Here is a 23,986-nt window from a genome sequence, read left to right as displayed (position 1 = left end):
GAATCGTAGACCAACTCGTCACTGAGTCGGTGGCCTTCCTTTAAGTAGGTATCTCATCAAAATTTGCTATCCTATCCTAAGTACTGGGGAAGATGGCCGTGACCGGCAATGCCACATGCTATTGGTTTATTGGAAATTCTAAAAATATAATGCCTATTCCCGAACATTGATCTTACAAGCATGATGAGTTAGACTACCTATAGACAATATGATAATCGTTAGTATGCAATCTACAAATGGTGCCGTGATTCGCAACGCAATACACTATTGTTCTATTATTAAAATATGTATGCATTTTAAAAAATACTTTTAAGTTTCCACAAAGAATGCCAAGAATGCATCAAAATCATCATGCGATAGCATCATAAAAGTAGTATTTAGGTGTCCATACTGTGCCACTTCAAATACGGTACGATTGAACCAACCAGCGCACTATGGGAAGGTTCCATACAAACAGGTGGCCAAAAATATTTTGTCCCATATTATTTCGTGAAAAGCTTGTTTGAGTTGTTAATAATGAACAACATTCATAATGGACGTATCCAGGTTTAAAAATCTTAAGGGGGAGGAGGAGGAGGAGGAGAAGAGGGGGTGGTGTAAAATATTCAAGGCATTTTTTTCAAAAAATAAAAAAGAGGCATAGAGAGTTTTAGTCAGTTCAATCACTTTCCATATAATAATGCAGTATTTGAACAATATTTTCTTAAATTTTCATTGATCAAGTAACAGTGAATTTCCAAAGACACCTCGAAAAAATGCGGTGTGCATCATAACTCAAAATCTACTGGACCAATCGTTTCGAAATTTTTCACAGTTCTTCACATCATTCTCCAGATAACTACAAGACCTTAAAATTATTATTACAAAAAAAATTTTTGCAAAAAAAATAGTTTTTTTTAGTAGTTTTTTAGCGAAAATGGGACTTTGGCCTCCGTGTTACAAAAAACTCAAAAATCGAAAAAATAGGAAAAAATCAGATAACATGTGCTTTCTAACCCTCAAACCAATAGTAACGGAGAGAGAATGCATGTTGCGAAAGAGACATAAATATTTCAATTTATTTATTTAAATAGAAGTAAATAGAAAGTAGTTTGATGTGCATAGGCTATTTAGTGATTATTTCAATGTTGAAATGACCAATGAGCTTAAAAAATGCCGCTCTTTCAGTTGATTGCTATGCCAATATATCTTCTTCATATTTATAGTTTTCGATTAATTGGTGTTTCATTTGGAACCCTTGTTCCGGAGGTATGGTATAATGAATCCTATAGAAACCAATATCACGAAAACGAAATAGTTAAAACTATCAGAATAGGTATTGAAATACATTTTTTTTATATTGCGAGTGGCCATAAAATTTTTTCTTGGTCACAAAACCTGCTTTTGACGATTCCGGGGCTCATTAATATAAGCATGAATATTTTTGAATTTACAAATCATGGTATTTAAAAATTTCAAATATTTGGTTACATTGATCGTGTTAACGGTAAGTTGGAAATTCCAGTACAACTCAGTACCATTTATTGCTACACAGTAATGTTGTATAGCAAAAATGTAGATCAATTATCTTTTAAATAAAAATTGTAGTCCACGCTCATTTCGTTGTGGAATATGAAGCACTCAACCGAAACATGTACTAAAGTATCCTTTTCTGGTCGACTAGTTGAGACTGCCTTTAAAACTTCAAGTGATGCGTTCTCAGTTTAGGGCAAATTCGGGCAACTAAAATCTTCGCTTTAAGTTAGAAGATGCATTATCCTTGCATCCCCCATCGAGAATTCCGAGGGACATCGGGGGACTTTTTATCCCCGATCCAATTTGTGGATATTTTAGGACTTTGAATGGTTATTTTTCATATAACTCTATACCAATGCAATATATATGTATTTCCAATAATATAATCGCAAAGCTGGCATTCTTAGCTTTAAAATGGCATATTTGAACATATGTCTCATTCAAAATTCAACAAAGATACGAACAGTTGAGAAAACGCACGTGATATTTCTATTTTTCAAAATTTTTATCTTTAGAATCCATATACACACTTAAGTCAAATATATTTCCGAGATACTCTGGGAATTTCTTAGCTAAAGTATATATAAACATTCAGTATAGAATTTGTTTGAATTGGAGTTGATGCAATTTTCGATTTTTGGCCACATGCCTCTCCATAGTGCAGCGTGTACAAAAATATAAAATGGCGTACTGCATAATCGCGAATGACAAAACCGACAATCGTTTGTCCACACCGTCAAAACTGTCAGACGGGACTATAGCCCCATCGCACGACGGTAATGATTTATGTTGCTTTATATAAAAGCTACTACATCCGCAAACCTGTCAGAAGGAAACACTAGTAGCCTTCAGCTTGCATCATCACCGCCGAAGCGTATTGGCATAGGGAAGATCTATGGACGCCATCGGCACGGTGGGGAGTGGTGAGAAAATACGCAACATCATCACTATCCGCATAAACGTCCGTCGACTTCACGGTGCACAATACTGCCACCGACCGTCGGTCGTCGTCGTCGCCGCGTATGGACTGCTCTAGTTCAGATTGGAAATCATAATTAGCTACTACTTTTCGCAGTCAACTTAATCGCTTTCGTCTGTCGATGCTGCCGAGTTCGAACGACGCGACGGTCTAAGACCGGAGGGTGAGTCCTGCGTAGGCTGAGGTCCGGTAATTTGTCTTGGATACGGTGTGCAGGCGATGCTGTTTCGATGCAGTTCAAGACGCGAAACTGGACTCTATTATTATGCTACTCCTGTCTCACCGTCATTATTCATTCAAGATTTCTTGCTGTAAGAGGAAAGGAGTGCGAGAGGTGAGCAAGAATGAGAGCCAACTCCCATGCTATCATCAAGAGGGGCAGTTCAGTAACATCCAAAGTACCCGGGAGCCTTGGTATCCATCACCGGTGAGCTACTCGAGTCGAGATGATAGCCTGATGAATGAAGGTGTACGTTTTGATGTTGATATACGCACAATTTATCCCCTGAGGTTTCTGAAGCAACGCAGACACGTTTGCAGCACGGTCAAGGATATGACAGGGAAATCTCTGTGCTATTGAAATATATTATTATTACCATGGCTTGAACGCTGTCTGCTGATACTCCCTCATTAATAGCCAACAGGTATTGGAAAAATAAAGCATATGTGCGGACGGATGCGGGCAATTATCTGACAGATGAAGCTTCCTCTCTCGTCCGGATGTCCTATGAGAATATCTGGCTGCTGAAATAATTGAATTTTAAGTTGCATTCCATAGCGTGTGATAAGGAACTCCAAAGCAGCGATATCAGTCAAGTGTAGAGGCAAACTGACAAAAAACACGACGAAACAATACCCAAAACAACAGCAAAGATTCTTATTATTTCGCCACGGTCTTTCACTCAGGAGGGATCGAGCGAAACACCCTTAGGCCATCATCTTCATCAACAACCTCCTCCATCCGACATCTGCAGAAGCATTTTATGAAAAAATATCTTTATAGTTAATAACATTCTCAGGCATGACCTACGGGCGAGGAGAAACGAGTGCGCGCGGTCTGGCAGGGAACAGATGCGGCGGCGTGGCTATCCACCCTTTCTCCCCACCTACCACATCACGAAAAGACAAGGAGGCACTTGAGAATTGGTGGTGGCTTTGAAAAATGTAAAAAAAACGGCCAGTCAGCCAACCAACCAGCCATCGAAAATTGCCGGGACTGAGACTGAGGGAGGCTCCTTGGAATAACGCAGACAAAAAAAGTGGGCAGATTACGAGGAGAGCTTGCAATCTTGGCCACTGAAAAAAAATGCCAGCCCCCTCTGTTGTCTGATGGAGCATGGTGGCGGTCGGTGGGCGAATGCTACGAGGTGAGTGGGCGAGAAATCAGCTCCTTTTTATCTGCATTCGAGAAGAACCACAGCATGTAAATTGCATACGTACTGGACAGGAGCAGGACAACGACGGCGACGACGACGAGACAAAGAAGGGAACAAGAAGGTGGAAAGCAACTTATGCTGGTTCATTTTTTTTTTACTCAACTGTATAGTACCTAGCGATATCTCCAGCAAAGGTTCGCGGTTTTCGTAATGAAGTTGCTGTTGAAGTATATACCCATCAGCTCGGGCAGTACTTCCAATTTCTTCTCCGAAGCGAGTGACCGTCGCGTCGTCGGAAGCTGCGCCGAAAGTCTTTGAACCTGGACGATGTAGTCGAATGAATTATTTAAATTTGGAACATAAGAATCGAGATTAAAACGCTTTTTCGATCGGGTTTCGGACTTTTTTTTTCCATTCTTTCTCCAAACCCATCTATACCACGTCGACCAGCGAGCGCAGCTGGTGGTGAATGGAAACAAAAGCTTCTCGCGTCTTATTTTCGGGGGAGGCGATCAGGACAGAAGCGAATGCCGCAGTCAAGTGGAATAAGCGTAACCGCAAACGGGACCGAGAGGGCGATATGATGGGCAAAACCAGCGATGGCGAGGAAGAGTGGGACAGAAGACATATATTAACATAATAAAGCTTTTTATGATAATATTTGACTTAAACATTCGTAAATAATCATATCGCAGTGATGACGAGCGGAACAATTCTGCGGAATGGGACCTGTGGTTAGCTAGCCGATTCGATGTGGGAACGTAAGTTTTGAGTCGGGCTGGACTGGCCGACCGACCGACGGACGGCGGTTGGATTGCCCCCGGACAGGTGAAAGAATGAAAGTCTGTATTAATTGAGGGGCGTCGGTGGATTCGTTGATTGAAAGGGGCTGCTTTTGGTGGGCGGTGACTGGAGATGACGAGTGAAATGTGTTGAGGAGATTGTCAAACGAGTAACCGGGCGTTGGAGGCTCTGATTGAAATTCGAGGACTCGGCTGAGCACAGTTAAGAGCTAATCGATGAAGAATCAGCATTGAGATTGCGGTAATGTGTGGGAATGTCGAATGCGAATTAGATGGAGTTTTTAATGGAAATAATGACATCGCAATAGTTTTCAAGTGACAACTAGTGCGAAATGTTCACGACTGTAAGCATAGAAGTACTGGCCATGACAATGATACTATGTTATTAATTGAATAAAATACTTCAGATGGCACAGTGCAAAACATTAAACTTTTGTGTTCAATAGATTTGTTATATCAGTGAAACTAGTCGAACGATTTTTATCTTTCTAATAAAGCTAAAGTTCGTGCCTTGATGAAGTATTTCGTTTTAAGATGAGTTGTATTCCACATTAAAAAAAACTACTACTTTGTTTACGACTTTTGAAAAATGCCCGTCGAAACTGCTACGTTTAGTACATCAATAAAGAATCATGAACGCAGTGATAGGAGATGAGAGCAACCCGCATCGCCGTTTAGCAGCTTTACGACAAAGGTTTCTTGTTGAGTCTTGTGAACGACGAGACATAACATCTGTTCGGAATGTTTTTAGACCAAATTCGGATGTTTATTCTACTGCATAAACAAACACAAAAATGTCTACCAATGTACTTGTCACGCTTAACTGTACTGTTAACCTTAAATTGCGCCATTGTTTGGAAACTAAATGTCGTAAAAGCTGGATTTACGTATATCTGTCGGCAACCTGTTCGGATGACTCAGCACTAAAGAAATTCTTCAAGTGTTCAAAAACAAGCGAATCTCGCGTTCAACTATCTTTTGAAGGATTATCGTGATGGCAAAAAACCCACCCACTAAAATTGAATGGCTGAACAAAAAAAAATTCTGTCTTGTGCCAAAAGCAAGGTTGAACAATCAACACGAAATGGCACGAACATTTGGTATTTCATGCGTAACTATATTTTGAAGAAATACAAAGTAATTTATCATCAACGTAAACAAGCACCAAAGTGTGCAGTGAAACAACTCGAAAATATACCAATTTGCTGCCATACACTTCGCTGTAAACACTCTGTGAATAAAAACTCATCAGTTTGGATGATTAATCGTACTTTACATTTTTTCACCATAAATTAAGTGAAAACTATGGCTATTACGCTGACAATATTGAAGCAATACCAGACGACGTTAAAATTTTCGGCAAATCGTAATTCGAGCGGAAGGTTTTGGTGTAGACAGCCGTTTCTGAGAAGGGTGTTTCAGTGCCGCTGATCCGTCCAAACAAAGCTAAAGCGGTCAATGCAGATGTTTACATCAGTAAATGCTTGCCGAAATTGCAGCAATTTATCGGAAAATATTACAGTCGTGAAGAAATCCTGTTTAGTTCATAAATAAAATGAAATACCATGATGTTTTTTTTTTTTCAAATGACGTACACAGGAATTTAGTCCAAAAACATTCCGAACACATGTCCCTCCCCAAGGTTTAGGGGTTTGACGGTACTGCAAACATCATCAAGCATCAATTGCTTTAAGATGTGTATTGCATTACGCCTCGATAGTGGTGCATCGAGGAGACCGAGAGGGCTTATGCGCTTTTTTATGTTATATGTTGCTGCATACTCTGCACCTGCGCATACAAACGCTAAACCACTGGTCTATGCGCGGTGGAGTGGCCGACTGGCGGTTTGTGTGTCCATTTATCGGTCGACATCGTCATCGTGCATATACTAATTATTTTAATTTAATAATTAAATTAATTTTATAAAGTAGAATAAGTAGAAACCTATTAGTTGTAGCTTTGTGATAATCGTAGTTTTTCGTTCGAGTGTACAACTGTTATGTGCTAGTCGTATATCTATCTATGTATGTATTCGTCTGAGTATTTGTGACAGTTGGGTCAGGGAATGGATGCAGAACTGACGTATATGATAGAATAGTAGATGATACTTCTGGTGATCAATCTGAGCATTTGGTTCTATTCATTCGGGAAAGTCGGGTTGGATAAATTAGGGTAAAATAAATTTACCGGCGCTCGTGAGTCATCCATTCCCGGCCAGCATAGCATGATGAAAGTCTAACAGCATGCAATTGTCGTTAATGATAAATATACAACATTTACTGCATTTAGACGAGTTTGATTGCATGTTACATGTGTTTTTCTATTCTACTTCGTTGGTTATTTCTTTTGTACATCTATAAGTTTGCTTTACCATTATTTATGTATACCAAAATAGTATTGTTCAATTTATACACTTCTAGTCAAGCTATTTGCATCTTTTTTTCTTTATTCGGCATGTTATGATTCCTTTTATTAGTATATCTCTACTATACGCTATCTACACTCATATAGGTACAAACGCTCGTGGCCTTCGCGATAACACAAACCTGGCCACAAACGCGACCATGCAATTGAAATAATCCACTTATACTTACGCCCGCGATTTCGCCTACATGAAGACACCCCGGTAGTTAAGTAAACATGGCATCTTTAAACTTCCAAACGCGGTCTTAAACATTAACCCACCACTCGCGCGATCATGAAACGGTCACGTCCGAAAGTTTTACCAGTCTGGACTAATGCCTTCAGTTGAACCAATCCACGTTCCATGGTGACATGACCTGGAACTCAGGTTTCCCCATAGGGAAACGGACTACCATCTGTACCATACACTAAAAATTAAACATCAGATTCACGGTCCACGCGCGATCAAACAAGAATACACGCTACATCATTATAAAGTCAAAATTATGCACGCGAAGTCGCATACACGTGACAAACACGTTAATATACAAATGCTTGAGCCCTTCGCGACCATCCCCGGCAACTACACCCGCGATCTCGTAAACATGATAACATCCCAGTGATAAAGTGAACGTCTCAGCTCCTATAAATTTTCAAACGCGGTCTCAAGCGTGAACCCAAAAACTCCCGCGGTCGCACGATCATGAATCGGTCACTTCCGGATGTTTGTATCCTTGATATCAGCAGACTAGGTCAATGCCTTCAATTGGATCAATTAAAAAAAGAAAGCTCTCATATCCACTGGACACCACGTTACATGGCGACATGACCGAGGACTCTAGTGATATGGGGTAACTTACTCCCTGTCAGAATGTGAATTGTACACCAAAAACTATCAGAATGAAGGTCCGCGTGACCATCCAAGAACGCACGCGTATATAGGAAATGCCACACGGTTACAAAATCCAGTCTTGTACACGCGAAGTCACATGAACGCGAGCACACGTGACAAAAACGTTAACGTACAAACGCTTAAGCCCTTCGCGATTAACAACGCACACCTACGTTCGCGATCGCGCAAACTTAATAACACCCCAGTAATACGGAGAACGTTTTAGCACTCACGAAGTTTCAAACTCTGTCTCAAACACGAACCTACAAACGTCCGTTTTCGCGCGCTCATGAATCGGTCACGTCCGGAAGCCATTACTCTCTGTCCTCTGTACGTCAGTAGGACCAATTAAAAAATAAAGCACATATCCACTAGACAACACGTTCCATGGCGACATCACCGGGCACTCTAGTGATATGTAAGAACTCACACTTTTAGCATCTTAGCAGCACACCAAAAAATAAAGTATTAGATGCACGGTCCGCGCGCGATTATCCAAGAACACACGCGGATATGCGAAAGGCACACGGTTATAAAATAGAATTCATACACGCGAAGTTACATACACGTTAGCACACGCGGCATACAAACGCATACGCGATCGAACACGTGAACGTACAAATGCTCGAACTCTTCGCGATGATACACGCGATCGCGAGTCCCTACGCCCGCACATACCTGAACCGTACAATGAACATCACATTCAGAATCACGGCCCGCTACAATTGGCCTAATGCAGTGTTTTAGTGGGCGACATTGCCTGTCTCGTCTGCAAATTGTAGTATGTGATTCTGACGGGGAGCCCTTCCGAGAATCTAGCTCTACAGCTCCAGTAGGACAACTCTCGAAAAAAAACATTCCGAACACATGTCACGTAAAATGAATTTATGGCATCTTTTATCAAGTTTTATCTAGCCCTTACCCGAGAATATATTCCCAGCAAATTCAAGTTTATTTACGCTAATACAGATTCTATAAAAATTCCTGATCTAGCTAGGAGTTTGTAGTTGGGGACAAAACCCCAGGTTTTTGTTACAAAAGACTACAGATACTCTTCCCTTCTAATATCTATTCTATTGTTTATTATCGTAGAGTTAATTGCACAATTGGTGTCGTTATGCGGAGAAATAAATTTCGTTACAGTAAATATCACTAACAGCGGAGTTCGTGAGATAAGAATGCAGTTGACGCGTTTGATTCCATCTTGCGGCTCTTGACACTAGATATACTCAGATCACGCTGTTCACTTGTAAAAATCAGATTGTTCCATCTCAAAGCTGTAACCAAATTGCAGACTACGGAAAGCCTTGCATGGAATGAATTGTGATCGCCTAAACCTACTAACTGACATTTCAGCAATTTTATAGAGTGCAGAAAAATGTTTGTGATTTGTATATAGAACATCAGGATTTGAATATGATAGGTGATAGCTGCAATTATATTACCTGCTATATTCCTCCACTTTTCGTACATCATTGCCTCTTTAAGTGAAACATCCATAATTTTTTCGGCAAACTATAAGAGATTACGATAATTGAAAAAAGTTTTTTTAATGGAAAGCAACAACCGAGCATCCCCTAATCTAGGTATTGCAAACATCATCAAGCATATTTCGTGCATTAATTTTGCTTTAACCTTTCGGCAGTCGCGCTAGTGCACTAAGTGTTACTATTTTTTAATTGCCGCAAGGTTCTACTGTATCGATTTTGTTGGCTATTTTCGACTAATTTGAGACTAAGAGAAACGAAAGCAATGAAATTGAAAGACGGATAGGTATTCTAGAGCGAATCAGTTATAAACTTAGAACGGAAAACTAGAACTAGGCAGGCTCATATGGGCATGATCGAAAGGAAATGTGAAGAATTCTTTGCCTTCTGCAGAATAGGAGTTGGGCGTTGCACCCAAGTCTACCGCATGGTCTATGGTAGAACATAACTCATCATCATGTTTTACCGCCGAGCCGGTGTCGCCGAAAATAGCCAACAAAATCGATAAGTAAATTTAGTTTCAAGAGTTTGTTTATATTTAATAAATTTTTTGGGAAGTTATTTTAAATTATTTTAAGCTAAAATTCGCGACATTTTTTTATTGTTCAATATTCCAACGTGTTAAAATGGATGAAACTTTTTGTACATTGATAAAATACTGAAACAAAACTCTTTTAGCAGTTTTAAAGGTTTTCAGAATCTTTTATTCTAGTTGGACACAAACTATACGAATTTTGGTTACTCGAATTTTACAGTACATTGAAATACTTTGTGGAATACCAATTAACATCTATTTAGCAATGAGTATCTTTCCACATTTAGTTTAAACAAACATTTGAATGAAAAACATTGACATCAATAACTTAATGTGGGTGAACATTCAGGTTATCAAAGTCACCCCGGAACACGAAAACTGAGTTCAACTTGAAATTATTTTTGTAAAAATATCTATAAGCGGACATTTTTAGTTAAAACCATCCAATCTTGTTCTCCATACATCAGTACATGGTTTAAACATATTAAACTTGAGAAAATATGTTGCGTCTAAAAATATATAATGATTACTTCGAAAAGTGATCAATGTCACCCCGGTTTACGGTACTATATCTTAATATAGATCCATACTAACAATCACTAACACAATCAATTGCATATTCTCTAATATACACTCACAATCTCTCCCATTCCAAACGTACAAAAGCTCGTGACCTTCGCGACAACACAACCCTGGTTATAAACTTCCCCCGCTATCTCGCCAACATTAAAACACCCCGGTAATTAGGCGAACATTTTAGCAGCTATAAATTTACAAACGAGCTCTCAAGCATTAACCCACCGCTCACGCTGTCATAAATCTGTCACACTCAGAAGTTTCTACCCTCACACCAAAGCTCACGGTTTCGCAAATATGAAAACACACGGGTGATTAAGCAAAACTTATAAACTTCGTGCTCTCAAGTTCATATTCGTGCGACAATGCATTGGTCACGTCCGGAAATCTCTTCCTTCGATTTTAGCAGCCTAGGTCTATGCATTCTGTTGGGCCAGTAAAACAATTGGCGCTTATATTGACTATACAACACGTTCCATGGCCACATGACGTGGAACTCTAATGATATGGCAAAACTTACTTTCTTTCATCGTCTGTACTCTACACTAAAAATTAAGGATCAGATTGACGGTCCGCGCGCGATCATTCAAAAATACACTCGAATATGCGAACCGTGTGACCGATTATAAAATCGAATTTCTGAACGCGAAGTTACATACACGTTAGCACACGCGACAAAAGCTTTAACATACAAACGCTCGAGCCTTTCGCGATCATCCACACACACGGTTTCAAGAGTGATCCTAGAAACGCCCATGCTCGCGCGTTCATGAACAGGTTACGTTAGGAAGTCCCTATCATCGTCCCTAGTAGCATAGGTCCAATGCCTTCAGGTGAACCAAACAAAATATGGGAGAACTCACTCTCTGTTAACATCTGAACCGTACACTGAAAATTAAATAGCCCATAATCGCCATGATTCTATTAACACCCACCCATTTGAAGCCGTTGGTTAGAGCAGTGCCTGCCATCTTTGTTCAAAGCATTAAGTCAAATGGTAGCGCAACAATAGGGGCCCTCGATTCCAGTTTTCGTTGCACTCAAACACGAGAATTTCACTGTTTTCAGCGTATTTATGTTATTATATTGATTCTTAACAACGAAGCAAAGCTGTTGATGTCAATTTTTACGCATTCTATTGATTTTAGGCCAAGAAATTAATGAATTAGTGAGGCACCCTGCTTAGTATGGTGAAAATTGGCACTTTACCCCATCAGATTCACGGTCCGCGCAATCATCCAATAACACATGCTAATATGCGAAAACACACGATTATAAAATAGAATTTATACATGCGAAGTTACATACACGTTAGCACACGTGACCTACAAACGCACATGCGATCGAATACGTTAACGTACAAACGTACGAGCCCTTCGCGATGATACACGCGATCGCGAAGTCCCTACGCCCGCACATATCTTAACCGTACAATGTATATCACATTCAGAATCACGGCCCGCAACAATTGGCTTGAAACAGTGTTTTAGTGTGTGACATTTCCCTTTTCGTCTGCAATTGTAGTGAGTGATACTGACAAGGAGTCCTTCCGAAACCCTAGCTCATCAGCTCCAGTAGGACAACTCTCGAAAAAAATAAAATAAAATTATTTTATCGTGTAAGCCATACCCATATCCTACTCATTGCTTACAAGGCGTCCGCCATTGTATTGATTGTTGATGACTAATATATGTCTGAAGCGAGACTGAGACCGGTGCGAACACCAGCTGCTGTCAAAATGTACGAACTGACACTAGTTCGGATTCGATTAGACCCTGCATAAATGTCGAATCCAAAAATCTGAGTATACTCAAGTTCTTTTAATCCACAATGCACGTTGCATAAAAACGTTGACAACTAGCTGTTTAAAAATGGATGCACTCGTTCGAACCATTCACCGTTTAGTTAACAGTTGCTTTCACACCTCGCCGTAAAAAAAGCTTATCATCATTGATAGCTGACTGGCCGACCAGTCACTTTGATCACCCGGTTATCCTATCAGGGCCTCTATCTTTTCTCACTTAATTAGCGTCCCGATAAGTCCACATTTTACAGCTCGTCAGCTCATTTATTTCCAATCAGAGCACATCCGCTCTCTCTCTCTTTCTTTCTCTCATCGGATTGCCGCCCATTGTTGCTGGGAACGCAAAAGCCCATCGGCAATCCAATTAAAACTGTACGTCCTGAGCGTTCGGTTTTCCTCAAGATATCTTAATTATTTAAATTCCCATAATTAAAATATTGGCCCAAATCTGGAATTTATTGTCTTCGGTCATCAGCGACGAACGGTTCCACCTTCGCCAGCATCCAGCTATCAGCAACCATTCAAAGGTGTCCGTAATGTCCACCGGCGGTCCCATTCGGAATATAACAATGAACCTGATTGGTTTTCGATCATCTGGAGCGCTTTCAAATCCGAACGCATACTAAGAAGTTCGCCGAATTTAAATTGATTACCACCGTGGTCGCTTTTATTGACGTTGTGATTTCATTGTGGTGGTGTTGCATCTAGAAAATCGCTCCACTAATCGATGGTGGTGCAGAGATGGTGGCACGAACCCAGGAATCCCGCCGGGATTCTTTTTGACCACTGGGACTCAATTTATTTTACGATTTTTAATTTCTTTCGTCGATTGATTGGACCGAATGTAGCCGCGCGCTCGCTTGGCCGATTTGGACAAACGTTGAATTAATTATTATAATGGCAATCAAATGAATTGATTATTATTATCATTATAACTAGCTGCGGTTGAGGGCGAGGATCGCATCTGTTGTGTGCCCGGGGTAAATGGGAAGGTGAAACAATTTTTCCTACGCAACCGGTTCGTTGAGCTGATTGAACTGCGGAATCTGGCTAGAAAGTAATCGATGATAGAAATGAAAATAAAATCATCTGAAAAGCTAATCGAATGTGGAATCGTCCCAGGGGCGCTCGGACGCGCGACTGGACTAGCGGTTCGAGACCATGGCCATGGCAGCTCCAGGGTCATTAAGTGCGTCAGGTGGTTCCCGCTAATGTACGAGGTCTCCCGGTGGAGCCAGTCGTTGAATGACGTTAATTGTTGGTACAGTAAGCCGCATCAATAAAGTCCGGTATGATTCTGAAAGACGCTCGTTTGGCCCCCGGGGGGCTTGATGGGCTGCTGGCTGGGTGAAATGACCACTCGATCGTGGAATCGTGGGCTGACCGAGGTGGGCCGGCAGCAGCAGCACAAAAACAGATGAAGATCGACACTTGAGATCAAGATGGGAAGATGGATCAATTGAGTGATTTTGTGGTTTGTACGAACACTCTGTTTAACGAATGACCGGCAGGAGAAACTGTTATGTAGATCAACGCTGCTAAAATTTGATAAAAAATGAGTACAATTGGCGTGAGAATTGAAGGGTTTACTTTCTTATTTCGCTCACCACCACCACCGAGGGAATGGTGCAATTATCCCAGCATATGGATTCACGGATAGATTGGGGTATTTTATTAATGAAACGGAACGGAAAAAAATTGTGAGTTTTTAAATAGTACTAGGCGTTTTAGTGGTAACGTAGAGTGGGGATTGGTTCAGAAAAAAATACAAAATTTTCTGTAACTTGAGCATTCCTCAATTGGAATTATCGATATAGTTAAGGCGAGTGGATAACAATTTGTTCTACAGGTTTTTAGTCATAAGTTCAAACCCTATGATTCGTTGATTTAAACTTGTAATATATAAGCAATGCTATAGATGGAATTTGAACCTGACCACCACCTTTTCTTTCTCTCTCCCATTCCAGATCATCAATTTTCATCGCTCCGAGTCGCCACAGAATCACTGACCTAATGACTATGGCGGATGGTAGCTATGACCCAATGGGACACATCCAGACGGGTCGGCAGCATCCTCACTCACACCATCCAGCTCACCATCATCATGGCAGCAGTGCGGGTGGTGGTGGTGGCGGCGGCGGTGGAGGTGTTGGAAGTTGGAAGCTTGAACAGTTGCACCAGCTCCACCAGCGCTACCAGCTGCAACAGCAGCAACTGCACCATCATCAACAGCAGCAACAGAGTCAGCAGCCGTCGCCTTCCAGTTTGGAGAACAATAATAACCTTCCTGCGGCAACGAATCATAATCTGTTCCGTTCGGAGCAGAAGAAACACAAACGGAAGCGACTGTCGGCCGTGCTGGACAAGCTTCATCACAACGGGTCGACCGTTAATCACAACAACAATAACGTGGGTGAAATAAGCTACAAGATAAAACGTTCCGCGTCACGGTCCAGTGCGGAAGACTCCACTGAAGATGTGTTTCCATATTCGGCCAGCCCCCGGATCAGTGTTAGTCCGCTGCGTCTGAACGAATCTGACGAAAACAATATGAATCAGGTACAAATCAAACAGGAACCTCAACAGTATCTGTACAAACAGCTGCAGTACATGAACCCGCTTGCACTGTTCAACTACTTTCCGCAGCAGACTAAGCTCCTGTATCAGGAGATTGCCCGGCAACGGAGCCACTCAGACTCCGATCTGCAGCAGCTTCCGCAAAAATTACCGGAGACTGCCCCTGCAGCACCTCCAGAGCCACAAGAACCCCAGGAATACCCCCTGGATTTGTCCATGAAGACGAAGCTATTACACACTTCACCTAGTCTAGACTCTGTGATCAAGCTGGAACCGAAGCTGACGTATACTCCACCCCCACAGCCGCTGCCATCGATCGTCAAAGGTGACGTCGCGTCCAACAACACCAAAAAATCTGCAGCCGCCTGCTACAACCTCAACGTGTCACCGGTGGTGGAAGAAATGCCTCCAGGATCAGACGTCGCGTATATGTGTCCAGTTTGCGGCCAGCTGTTCTCCCTGCAGGACCGTTTGGCGAAGCATATGGCTTCCCGGCATAAAAGCCGCTCTAGCTCAACAGACATCACCAAATCCTACATCTGCGAAGTCTGCCAACGATCGTTCGCCCGTTCCGATATGTTGACGCGTCACATGCGTCTGCATACCGGTGTCAAACCGTACTCATGCAAAGTCTGCGGTCAGATTTTCTCCCGCTCGGATCACCTGTCGACCCATCAACGGACGCACACTGGCGAGAAACCGTACAAATGCCCACAATGTCCGTACGCTGCCTGTCGACGGGACATGATAACCCGTCATATGCGAACCCACACTCGCTACGATGCACAACGTGGCGGAAGTTCCGGTGGATCACCGGTCGAAAGTCCTTCTTCGATGGACCAGAAGCCGCTACTATTGCCAATGGTAAATTTCCATTCGGTACCCGGCAGTGCCGTCAATTCAAGGGCTCTCAAGAAGGAAGCAGCCTTCGCCACGAGCCCCGGCAGCTACGCTATCGAAACAAAGACTGAATCCTAGATGCACTCCAACACCAGAAGTCCTTCCCTGTATAGCAGTAGACAGACCGTAGTGAAAACAAAACAGCGAGTAGTTTTCAGTGCAACAGTTAAACCACACTGCATTCCTGATTTCCCATTTTATCGATTTCTTTGTAGTTCCAGTAGTTTCTTCCAATTTGCCAATTTCAATTGTGTTAGTAGGTTTAGAATTTCCAGTTTGTTGTTGAAAGCGTATTCTAAGAAATTTGAACTATTCCCGAACTCATTCCCGAAAAAGTAGTTTTGTAGGATTAAATCTCTTCCTTCCCGTGTTTCGATAAAAAACATTAAACATGCAAAAGTGGAGAACAAGTAGAAATCTCAAAGGTTGTGAATTAAAAAATCTAGAATAGCACTTTTTATTAAAGCTAACTGAGAATGGTCACGAACAAAAGAACAAACTATACTCGCGGTTCTCGAGTTTCATGTTATAACCATACTCTGTGCCCATTAGTACGTACTAGTCTAGCGATTTCAACAAAGTGATTACTCCCGTGCAACAAAGCTTTCCTAGAACGCACATTCCCTCTAATACTCGATTTCCGTTTATCTTAGAAGTGACAGCAGTTTCCCATGCTTCAGTAGAACTAGTGACATCTGTCGGTAGCAGCGAAAAGTACTAGAACACTAAACACATACACACACCACACACTTTAACACAAAAGAACTACAAAAACCAAAAAGTACGCCTTGAACAGTGTGCCTTATTGTGAGTATGAACAACTTCACAAAACTAGAGAAAGAACTAGAACACATTTTTACAGTAGAGCAGAAACCAACAACAAAACACACGTTTTCCCAAATTCCCGCCCTCCTTACGGTTCACCCTCCCACACATCCACATTCACTGACACATGAAGCACTGAAAGAAGATAGATAGAGAGAGAACGCGTGCGGTGCATTTCATTGCTTCCAGTCCAGGAGGACAGCGAACGGAAGTTTATTTCGCTCTCGTGCTTCCGGTAGATTTCATTATTTCTACTACCAATTACTGCACAGTGCCTCCCAGATCTCCAATTTGGTGGTAAACTTTGATCAGATAATACATCCAGTCGGTGGCGTAGCGCAGGAAGAAATGGGGGTACCTTATAATTCTAAAGTATAGTTCAGTGTTTGATATTATCCGTGGGACAAAATTAATGGAATCACCGGAAATTGATATGTTTTACAGCAAAGTTATCAAGTGTATGGCATTGTGTATTCGTCGAATTTGTACAACTGTGATTTGTTTGAAAAAGACACATGTTTCAGTTGTGAAAGTTTCGTCTTGGATCTCCAAAAAATTGTGCTAGATCGAAGACGAGTACCTCCCCCAACCTCTTCCTCATCGCAAAACCATTACTGCAGGCTCCCGGACAAAAGTTTTACTTGGCTACAGCACGAGGTCCCCAGCAAATTAAACCTTTTCTTCGCTGATAAATTTGCCCAGAAACTTATGATCTGGCAAGGAATTTGCAATTTCGGGCTTAACGCTAAACTTGTTATCCTAAAAGAAACAATGAACTCAAAGCTTTATAAGCAAGAATTCCTAGAGAAATATTTTCTTTCATTAAGGCTCACAAAGGCCCAATGATATTTTGGCGAGATTTGGTAAGCTGACACTACAGCCGAAAAGTGCTACTGAGATACCGTGACAATGAAGTCAATTTCGTTCACAAAGGTTTTTAGACGCCAAAAAGACCGCAATTCCGTCTAATCGAAAAGTATCGTATATTATCAAACGGAAATTAAAGAAAACTGTAAATACAACTTAGTACGCTACATAAATAGATCGATGTTGGGACACAATGCCACTGAGGTTGACAGGCCAATGCGGGGTTTCGATGCGAGTATGCAAGTTCAATTTTCTTGTCTTCCATCTTGCACAACTTGTTTAAGACTGACCGTATCGTGGCGTGGTGAAACTTTCATCGTTGAAACAGGTATAATTTCTAAAGCAATCACTACCACAAATTTTCTAAATTCTACCACTAGATACGCTGCCACAGAATAAATCTTGAGCGTTTTTTCAAAAAGTCATATCTGCAATGAGTTACTCTCTTTGTTTATTTTCTCTTTCAATTTTTACGGCATCACTATAACACTTTTCACTTATTTTATAGTACAGATCGAAAGACAGTGGTTTTAACTAGCATATTATGCAAAGAGTTGAAGGATAAATGTTAAAGTGACCGAATTATTAACAGAAGAGAAAGTAAACAAAGAGAGTAACTCATTGCAGATATGACGTTTTGAAAAAACGCTCAAGAAATAATTTGTTCGAATTCTAATGTGGTTTTCGTTTGAGGCGAAACTGAGTCAGTTCCCAACCCCAACTGCTGTCAAAATGTATGAACTGACAGCGGTTGGGGTTAGAACCTGACTCAGTTTCAGGTTCAAGCGAAATCGCCATAAGTGAAGCAGACTTCTAGAGAAAATTTTCAATAGGACGTAAGTAACATTGAGAGCCTCTTTGTTTACTTTCTATTTCGTCTATTACGACGTCATTACAACACTTTGTACTAATTTTCCAGTACATATCGAAAGCCGACGGTTTTTACTACAATATTATACAAAGAGTAGAGTAGTAAATGAAATGGCCAAGTAATGAACAGAAGAGAAAGATCTCAAAGAGAATCTCATTGTTACTTAGATCCTATTGAAAATTTTCTCTAGACTTCATTCACTTTTGAGTAAAACAGCTTTTGATTGCTATGAATCGCGAAATGTATACATGTAAGTAACTTTATTGACAAAAACGTTGGAAGGATATAACCAAGTTTCTTTCTCTCACAATTAACATTATTTTTCTATTCGCCGAAGTTCAGGGCAGTTTGGCTATATTGGCGTATTTTGCATTATGCATAGAACTGGACTACCGAGGTTTCTGGTGAATGGTAGAAAACGCTTCTGTAGACATCTTTTCCATACACATCATTATTGATAGTACCGGTAAAGATGAATCTTTTGGTTTTACGGTCACAACTGCATGTGGCCTGCCAAACCAAGTACTTTTTGACAGAGAGACGAAGAGTAAGGGAGAGAGTGAAAGTCAGCCAAAACGGCAGCACTCTTTATTACGATTTCAACACTAGCATTTTGTCAGCAGCTCTCTAACGACACAACTGATTAAATTTGACCGACGAAATCCGTTGAAATCGATCTTTTTCAACCAACTATGTCTCGTATGGGATACAATATGCTAGAGCGAGACCCCATGTTTCAGTCCGTGAATACATGGAGACAGTAGCGCTTTGCTCCCTCTAGTAGTTATAATCTCTTATCAAAACTCGTCGAAACGTCGATTGACGATAGGTTCATCCGAAGTGTTCATTTACGGATTGCTAACGTTGCCAATTATATTTTGATCCCACCACCCAATGTGGCTACGCCACATCGCTTTTGCGCGGACTTAAGCTAAAGATAGCCCCATATGTTTGAGTAAGCCGGACAAACGAGTGGATCACAGGTTTGCTTGCTTCCGATGGAGGGACCGCGGCCACGTTGCCCAGTGGATCCTCAGCGGCTTTGCGCAGCTTCGGTTCCTAGGCCTCGGTTATGCGGCTAAGCCGCATCGTACTGGTACACCTTAAGCAGAGGTTCTTGAAGGGTATCGGATGGTTTCCGGAACCCAGTAAAGTTCAACCCGAAATGAGCCGGAGTTCTGGTTGATTCTAATTCGTATTCCGACTCCAGTGACACAACCGATTCTAACTAGAATCGGTTATTTCACTGGAGCCGGAATACGAATTCGTACCAGCCAGCATTTCGGCTGAGCTTACTTGGCTAAGTAACCTAAAATTTAATCTACGAAATAAAAATTTTCTGGCGACGCTCCAGCACTCCATTAAACTCACGATATCGCCACCTGGGCACCAGTTTGACGCTACGGAATGAACTTTGTTTACTTTTGACGGGCCCCTATTTTTGGTTCGAATCAAAACTCGTCGAAATGTGAATTGACAATAGGTTCATCCGGAGTGTTCATTCAACATGTTGCTAGTGTTGGTAATTTTATTTTGATATCCATCTGACGGATCCTCGGCGGCTTTGCGCAGCTTCGGTTCCCAGGCCTCGGTTATGCGGCTAAGATGCATCATACTGGTACACCTTAAACAGATTTTCCTGAATGGTTTCGGAAGATTACCGGAAGTTCCCTACAACAAAATCTGGGAAATAATTTTCTAGTGACGCTCCAGATCTCTGTTGAACTCTAATGGTTTCGCCACCTGGACGCCAGTTTGACGCTACCAAAAGAACTATGTTTACATTCGACGAGTTCTCATTCCATCCAACAACATCCAGCCCACTTTTAGCGGTGGCCCTTTTATTGGCTCGAATCAAAACTCGTCGAAATGTCGATTGACAATAGGTTCATCCACAGTAGCATTTTGCTAGTGTTGCCAATTTGATTTTGATTCGATCACACAATCGAGGCTGGATGTTGTTGGCTCGAATCAAAACTTGTCGAAAGTAAACACTGGCTGGTTCTAATTCGTATTCCGGCTCCTGTGACACAACCGATTCAAGTTAGAATGTTCAAGGGGTACCATTTCGATGCGGCCTAGCCGCATAACCGAGGCAAAGCCGCTGAGGATCCGCCAGGCGAGGTGGCCACAGACCCGCCGTCGGAAGCAAGCGAACCTGTGACCCACTCGTTTGCCCGGCTTACTCAAACATAGGGGCTATCCCTAGTTTAAGTCCGACTGAGCGGTAGCGAATTCGGACAGCACGCGCAAAAGCGATGTGGCGTAGCCACATTGGGTGCTGGACACAAAATAAAATTGGCAACGCTAGTAAAATGTAAACACAAATGAACACTCCGGATGAACCTATCGTCAATTGACCTTTCGACGAGTTTTGATTCGAGCCAATAATATGGGCCCCACAATCGATTGAAACTATACACGGTTAAATAAAACAACCTGCAGCATAAGTTCTTTTAACTTACTTTTGAGTTGTGCGTCGCTTTCGCACTTATTAGTGTTGTCGAAAACAAAACGAGAGATTCGACTCAGTCGAGGTCTTCCGTGGAGGAAGGTACTTTTGAGTTGTTTGGGGTATACTCAAAATTAGGTAAATTCAACTTAAATTTGAGTATAAAAAACCAATCAATGAGTTGTAATTTTTGCCGTGATTAAATGGAAACTACCTTCAACACGGTTTACCTAATTTTAAGTTCCCCCACGATACCACGAGATTGAGTCAAAGGAACTCAATTTTAGGTAGTTTTTCGTTTCCGTGTAGGGATAACCCCTACACTCAATTTGAATTACAGGGTACAGTAAAATTTTACTGGGGTTTTGAACAGCAAACTGTTCGGTAATCAGTTCAGTAAATCCATTCGGTTACCGAACTCTCCGCAATACGTTCTATACAAACGTCAAAAAATACTGGTCAGTCAGCAGTTTCCTCAGAAAATGGCGACGTGACAGATGATTTACTGTACCTGTTTTGTAACTTTTTGACGAGGTTCGGTAATGTTGGTACAATTTTGCCGAACAGTCAGTCAGTATTTAATTTTTATGTACCGGATAATGTTTATGTACCGAAAAAACAGAAGTTCTTATAAATTCAATGAAAAATATTGTGGGTTTCAGCAAATTATTCGAAAAATTACTGAAAATCGCTAAAAAATGAAAACCTTACCGCAATTTTTTAAACAATTTGCTGACAGCTCCGTAAAAATATCACTTTACTGTGCAAGTCGTCGAAAGAAATTACTGAACAACTATTGGCTGACTTAGCATGTATATTTGAGTAAAGCGGGTAAACGAGTAGATCACAGGTTTGCTTGAAAGGTATCGGATGCTTACCAATATTTTTTGGAATTATAATCTGGGAAATAAAAATTTTCTGGCAACTCTCCATCCATTGAACTCTAACGATTTCGCCACCTGGGCGCCAATTTGACGCTAAAGAATGAACTTTCTTTACATACGACGAGTTTTGATTCGAGCCGATAACAGTCGATTGTTCCATAACATTTTTGAGCACTTCCTTGTTTTTTGTTACCTAATGCATTAAAAAGACATGTATGCTTTTTTCTGTCCTTTTATTGTAACTCGCCAGGTTGGCAATTTAGCACATATTTTGACAAAGCAAAATGCTCATCACTGTTCTTGTGCAGTCCACATTAAGTTGTAATGAATTTGTGAACGGTCTTGTCGATTTAGTTAGGTGTAAAATTTTGCACCCTGACTAATTGTAAAGAATCCAAAAGCAGCCACTCTCGAGGTGGAAAATAAGCCGAACGAGCATTGCACTCCTCCACAATTAATAAGAGAAAGGGTGCTTACAGAGTATCGGCTAGAAGCTGAGCTGGGGCTGATACTGACATTAGAATGCGAGAAAACTGCTTACAGCAAACTGAAGGGATGATGTCATAGTGAAAGCCAAGCGGATCTGCGCCGACTAGTTGCTTTTACCATGACAAACTCAATTTGATATGCTGCAAGCAGGTTTCTCGCATCCTACTGTCAGTACCCGCGAGCTACCCAAAGAGCTAGGAGCAGATCACCCTTATTCTTGTTAACGACGAATACGAGATTCGTTCGAAAGCGACACGAACGAATAGTAACCGCATTTGGTTTTGCTGTCATAAACGGGAATACAAACCACTTTCGAACCAATCTCGTATTCGTCATAAACAAGAATAAGGGTGATATTTTGAAAAATAACATCAAAAACAAATTCAGAATATATTTTATATTGCATGTTTCCCATTACAGTTATGAAAAAAGCTAACGTCAAACGAAATGGGCTAATGAAGGATGTTTGTTGGTCTCGCCGAGTCCGGAGAAATTAACGTAAAACCAGGAGGCCCGCAGATCGCCCCTAAAAACCGGAGTTTCCCTGATGGTTATTGAGTTTCCTAAAACATAATCTAGGAAATAAAAATTTTCTGGCAACGCTTCAACTCTCCGTCGATTTTGCCACCAGGGCACTAGTTTGACGCTATGGAATGGGACCCATATTATTGGCTCGAATCAAAACTCGTCGAAATGTCAATTGACGATAGGTTCATCCGGAGTGTTCATTTGTGTTTACATTTTGCTAGCGTTGCCAATTTTATTTTGTGTCCAGCACCCAATGTGGCTACGCCACATCACTTTTGCGCGTGCTGTCCGACTTCGCTACCGCTACCGCTAAACTAGGAATAGCCCCTATGTTTGAGTAAGCCGGGCAAACGAGTGGATCACAGGTTCGCTTGCTTCCGACGGCGGGTCGGTGGCCACCTCGCCCGGTGGATCCTCAGCGGCTTTGCGCCGCTTCGGTTCCTAGGCCTCGGTTATGCGGCTAAGCCGCATCGAAATGGTACCCCTTAAACATTCTAACTTCAATCAGTTGTGTCACCGGAGCCGGAATACGACTTAGAACCAGCCAGCATTCCGGCTGAGTTAAACTGGGAAGTTTAGTAAAATTAATCTGGAAATAAAATTTTTTGGCAACGCTCCAGCACCCCGTTGATTTCGGGCCCATATTATTGGCTCGAATCAAAACTCGTCGAAATGTCAATTGACGATAGGTTCATCCGGAGTGTTCATTTGTGTTTACATTTTGCTAGCGTTGCCAATTTTATTTTGTGTCCACCACCCAATGTGGCTACGCCACATCGCTTTTGCGCGTGCTGTCCGACTTCGCTACCGCTCAGTCGGACTTAAACTAGGGATAGCCCCTATGTTTGAGTAAGCCGGGCAAACGAGTGGATCACAGGTTCGCTTGCTTCCGACGGCGGGTCGGTGGCCACCTCGCCCTCTAGACCTCGGTTATGCGGCTAAGCCGCATCGAAATGGTACCCCTTAAACATTCTAACTTGAATCGGTTGTATCACCGGAGCCGGAATACGAATTAGAACCAGCCAGCATTCCGGCTGTGTTAAACTGGGAAGTTTAGTACAATTTGATCTGGAAATAAAATTTTTCTGGCAACGCTCCAGCACTCCGTTGATTTCACCACCTGGGCGCCAGGTTGACGATATGAAATGAACTTTGTTTACTTTCGACAAGTTTTGATTCGAGCCAACAACATCCAGCCGTTGATTTCAGCACCTGGGAGCCAG

General features: G+C 41.7%; 1 protein-coding gene across 3 annotated transcripts in view; it reads left to right on the top strand.

The window, feature by feature from the left end:
- LOC131679808 (chorion transcription factor Cf2) overlaps positions 1-23,405 on the top strand; it is a 198,168-nt gene extending 174,763 nt beyond the window's left edge. For all 3 annotated transcript variants that reach the window (XM_058960555.1, XM_058960556.1, XM_058960557.1), the window contains one exon: positions 14,338-23,405. In XM_058960555.1, coding sequence (XP_058816538.1) covers positions 14,384-15,925 — 1,542 coding nt within the window. In that variant the 5' untranslated portion in view covers positions 14,338-14,383 and the 3' untranslated portion in view covers positions 15,926-23,405. The remainder of the gene's footprint in view (positions 1-14,337) is intronic.
- Positions 23,406-23,986: the final 581 nt, after the last annotated feature.

This window comes from Topomyia yanbarensis, chromosome 2 (assembly GCF_030247195.1).
Source record: "Topomyia yanbarensis strain Yona2022 chromosome 2, ASM3024719v1, whole genome shotgun sequence".
Classification (NCBI taxonomy): domain Eukaryota; kingdom Metazoa; phylum Arthropoda; class Insecta; order Diptera; family Culicidae; genus Topomyia; species Topomyia yanbarensis.
Note: the sequence above shows the minus strand (reverse complement) of the source record. Positions and strands in the feature narration are given on the sequence as shown.